The sequence below is a fragment of the Mandrillus leucophaeus genome, unplaced genomic scaffold (genome assembly GCF_000951045.1).
Source record: "Mandrillus leucophaeus isolate KB7577 unplaced genomic scaffold, Mleu.le_1.0 Scaffold120, whole genome shotgun sequence".
NCBI classification, from domain to species: Eukaryota; Metazoa; Chordata; class Mammalia; order Primates; family Cercopithecidae; genus Mandrillus; species Mandrillus leucophaeus.
In genome coordinates, this window is record NW_012100321.1 from 1,722,408 (window position 1) to 1,727,182 (window position 4,775).

The following is a 4,775-nucleotide window of genomic DNA, read 5'->3' on the forward strand; positions in this document are numbered from 1 at the left end:
TTGGCCAGGCTGGTCTTGAACTCCTGACCTCAAGTGATCCACCTGTCTCGCCTCCCAAAGTGTTGGGATTACAGGCGTGTAATTATAGGACCGTGCCCGGTCCTATAATTTTTTTTTAGAGGTGAGGTCTCGCTCTGTCACCCAGGCTGGAGTGCAGTGGCACAATCCTAGCTCAGTGCAGCCTCGACCTCCTGGGTTCAAGCGATCCTCCCATGTCAGCCTTCCAAGTTGTTGGGATTACAGGTGTGCACTCCTGTGCCTGGGTAAATTTTTTTATTATTTATTATTATTTTTAATAGACATGGGGTCTTGCTGTGTTGCCCAGGCTGGTCTTGGACTCCTGGCCTCAAGCAATCTTCCCACCTTGGCCTTCCAAAGTGTTAGGATTACAGGCGTGAGCCAGGGCGCCCGACCTAAGTTATTGTTACTCTTATTGCTGCTGCTGTTGTGATTCCCGTGTTAAGAAGAGAGACGGATTAGGGAGCAGCCCAACGCCGGATGTGGAGGTGGAATTCGAATCCCAGGCTGGACGCTGGAGCTCTCGCCCGCGGTGCTAAGGCGTCTTCCCCACTCCCCACAAGGGGGCGCCAGAGGCCGGGCGCCCGGTTTTGAGGGGGGCTCCTCGTCCCGCCCCTCCCTCCTGTCCTCCCTCCCGTCCTCCCCGCTCCGGGCCCCACCCGGCTCAGACGGCTCCGGACGGGACCTCGAGCACAGGCCGCTCCGCGGGCGCCTCGGATCCCTGCGGGACCCCACCCCCGCCCAGCCTGCCCAGCCCGCTGCAGCCGCCAGCGCGCCCCGTCGGTGAGTGCTCCCAGCACCGCAGCTGTCGCCTCACGACCCCAGCCCGAGCCTGCCCTGGTTCCCCATGTCTGATCCCTGCTCCCCGCCACCCTGTCCCCAGTCTGTAACGGTCTCCCCAGGTGTTCCCCAATCCCTCCCAGTCTTCACCAGTCCCCCCAGTCTGTAACCATGTCCCCCACTCCCCCAGTCCCCTCACTCTTCCGCAGCCTCTCCCACTCCCCTAATCTCCTCCATCCTCCCCCAACACCCCTCCCTATCCCCTGGCTAGAGATCCTCTGGGCAGGGTCTCCATCCAGGCCCTCATCCATATCGGCTAACTTGGCCCCTCCAGCCACCCAAGAGCCCCTCTCCTGCCTCACCAGCTCCATCGGCCACTGCTGATGGCATTCTCCCTAACTCTCTCTCAGGGCCCTCCCTGCCTGGGACACCGCCCAGAGCCCTCTCCCTCTGCCCACATCCCAGATCCTGCCTCTCTTTTCCGCTCCTGCCACTCCTTCACAAACTCCCTTTCCTTTTACCTTCCCCACCCCCTCGCCACCCCTTTTAAAAGTCTCATGATTTTATGGATTTTAGCATATTTGATCTGCAGTTATTTTGATGCTCAAATTGCTCCATTTTTGGCCATTGGCCACCCCTGCAAGCTGGGTCCTCTGTTCCTGTAACATGCCCAATCCGCCTTTGAGCACTTCCTCACCATCTGACCCAGGCTCACTTGTTCTTCCCTGCCCCAGCCCTGGAATCCACCATTTCTCTAAGGAGTCCCAGGTTCTTTTAGTGGGGAACGGTATTTGGAGACTCCCATCTTACCAAAAGTTGATTCTTTGAAAAGATCAGTAAAATCATAAGCATCAACGGGACCAATCGTTTTTGTTTTTCTTTTTTAAAAAAAGTTAAAACACACACATATGGCTGGTATCAGAAATGAAAGAGGGGGACATCACTACAGATCCTACGGTAAATAAAAGGATAGTAAGGGAAGATAGAGAACACAGTCTGGGTGCTGGAGGTGCTCATTGCCCCTGGATTGGTCATGGTTAACCTCCCTAACTCAGATCTTTAGACCTATGATAGGATTGCAAGCTCTGAGGTCAGGTTGCCTGGGTTTGAGTCCCAGCTTGAGCATTTTCTAGCTAAGTGATCTTGGGTAATTTATTGCTGTCTTCCTTTGCCTTGTTGCTGAGCCTCCTTTGCCTTGTTAAAAAAGCAGAGATGAGGCCGGGCATGGTGGCTCATGCCTTTAATCCCAGCACTTTGGGAGGCCGAGGTGGGCGGATCATGAGGTCAGGAGATCGAGACCATCCTGGTTAACATGGTGAAACCCCGTCTCTACTGAAAATACAAAAAATTAGCCAGGCGTGGTGGTGGCCGCCTGTAGTCCCAGCTACTCAGGAGGCTGAGGCAGGAGAATGGCATGAACCTGGGAGGCGGAGCTTGCAGTGAGCCGAGATGGCGCCACTGCACTCCAACCTGCAGCCTGGGTGACAGAGTGAGACTCGGTCTCAAAAAAAAAAAAACAAAACAAAACAGAGATGAGCCAGCATGGTGGCACACACCTGTAATCTCAACACTTTGGGAGGCCGAGGCGGGTGGATCACCTGAGCTCAGGAGTTTGGGACTACCCAGGGCAACACAGTGAAACTCTGTCTCTACTAAAAATACAAAAAAAAAATTAACTGGGTGTGGTGGCACATGCCTCTAGTCCCAACTACTTGGGAGGCTGAGGCAGGAGAATCTCTTGAGCCGCAGAGGTAAAGGTTGCAGTGAGCCGAGATTGTGCCACTGCACTCCAGCTTGGGCTACAGAGTGAGACTCATCTCCAAAAAAAATAAAAAAAAAGACAGAAGGAAAAGCAGGAAAAGCAGGGATGGTAATAGACCTACTTTACAGGGTTATGAAGGTTAAGTGAGTTAGTACAGTGCCTGGCATGCAGTGATCATAAATGTTGCATCATTTTTCTTAACACTCAACAGCCCTCATGACCTGGGTACACCCAGGCAACCTTCTCAGCTCCATTTCTCAACCCTCCTCTTTGTGCCCCTGTGTCAACCACCCAGATATTTCATGGCTCCCAAAACACCAGGACCTCTCACACCCCCAGACCTTTGCATGCACGGTCCTCTCTGCCTAAATCCCCTTGTCTTGCCTGCTCTTCATGGAGCAGCTGAAAAGTCAGCCCTGCCCTGAGTCTTACTGGTGCTGTGGTCGCTTTCTCACACCCTCCTCTGGATGTCTGGCTTGTGTCTAGGTCCTCATTAGAGGCTCTGGGTGGGTGAGGGATGATCTCTGACTGGTTTCTGGGTCCACAGTGCCTGAAGCATGGAGTGAGTGATTTCAGTGAAAATGTGTCAAATGATGGAAGGGTGAAGGGAGGAAGAAATGAATGAAGTGATTAAGGAATCCATTTCTTCCAGGCAGCTTCTGTATCCTTCGCCTTGTCCATCTCTTGGTTTTCCATTACCACCATCAATCCCCCTTCTTTAACCATGTCACCATTAATCTTTCTTCTTTCTCTTCCTTCAGCTGGTTCACTATCATCTCCCTTTTTTTTTTTTTTGTTTTTTTTTTTTTTTTTTTTTGTTTTTTTGTTTTTTTTGTTTTTTTGAGATGGAGTCATACTCTGTTGAGTGCAGTGGTGGGATCTTGGCTCACTGCAACCTCCGCCTCCCGGGTTCAAGTGATTCTCCTGTCTCAGCCTCCTGAGTAGCTGGGATTACAGGTGGCCACCACCATGCCTGGCTAATTTTTTATATGTTTAGTAGAGACAGGGTTTCACCATATTGGGCAGGCTGGTCTCAAACTTCTGACCTCAGGTGGTCCACCTGCCTTGGCCTCCCAAAGTGCTGGGATTACAGGCATGAGCCACTGCACCCAGGTTTTGTTTGTTTGTTTGTTTTTTGAGATGGGGTCCTGCTCTGTAGCCCAGGCTGGAGTGCAGTGGCATGATCATAGCTCACTGTAGCCTTGAACTCCTGAGCTCAAGCAATCCTCCTGCCTCAGCCTCCCAAAGTGCTGGGACTACAGGCATGTACCACCATGCCCAGCTAATTATTTTTTTTTTGTAGAGATGGGGGTCTCACTATTTTACCCAGGCTGGTCTTGAGCTACTGACCTCAAGCAATCCTCCTGCCTCGGCCTCCCAAAATACTAGGATTACAGGCGTGAACCATCGTGCCTATCCCAATTCCATTCTTCCTCCTGCCACCCGCCATCCATGCTCTGTGACCACATATTTGTGACCACAAATATCTGTGCTCCTCCTCCTTCTCCACCCATCCTGCCACCCAGACAGTCTACACTCAGACCCCTTTCTTCCTCCTTGGCCGGGCCGCCCATGCTTATGCCCTCTCCCCATCCCACAGGCAGCTCTCCATCTGCACGTCTCTCCGTGAACCCAGTGGGCAGTGTGCCGCCACCATGTTCAGCTGGCTGAAGCGGGGCGGGGCACGGGGCCAGCAGCCCGAGGCCATCCGCACAGTGACCTCGGCCCTCAAGGAGTTGTACCGCACGAAGCTGCTGCCGCTGGAGGAGCACTACCGCTTCGGGGCCTTCCACTCGCCGGCCCTGGAGGATGCAGACTTCGACGGCAAGCCCATGGTGCTGGTGGCTGGCCAGTACAGCACGGGCAAGACCAGCTTCATCCAGTACCTGCTGGAGCAGGAAGTGCCTGGCTCCCGCGTGGGGCCTGAGCCCACCACCGACTGCTTTGTGGCCGTCATGCATGGGGACACTGAGGGCACCGTGCCCGGCAATGCCCTCGTCGTGGACCCAGACAAGCCCTTCCGCAAACTCAACCCCTTCGGAAACACCTTCCTCAACAGGTGTGCCAGCCGCGGGCCCAGGGCGCATCCTTCTTTTTCTTTTTGTTGAGACATAGTTTCCATTCTTGTCACCCAGGCTGGAGTGCAGTGGGTGCGATCTCAGCTCACGGCAACCTCCACCTCCTGGGTTCAAGCGATTCTCCTGCCTCAGCCTCC

The 4,775-nt window shown here is 53.8% G+C and overlaps 1 protein-coding gene across 1 annotated transcript in view; it reads left to right on the plus strand.

Annotated features, from left to right (window-relative positions):
• The first annotated feature begins 611 nt into the window (after positions 1–611).
• Positions 612–4,775, plus strand: part of EHD2 (EH-domain containing 2) — a 46,819-nt gene continuing 42,655 nt past the window's right edge. Inside the window, exons 1-2 of the mRNA XM_011970103.1 lie at positions 612–801; positions 4,161–4,621. Of these exons, the coding sequence (XP_011825493.1) occupies positions 4,216–4,621 (406 nt within the window). The 5' untranslated portion in view covers positions 612–801; positions 4,161–4,215. The remainder of the gene's footprint in view (positions 802–4,160; positions 4,622–4,775) is intronic.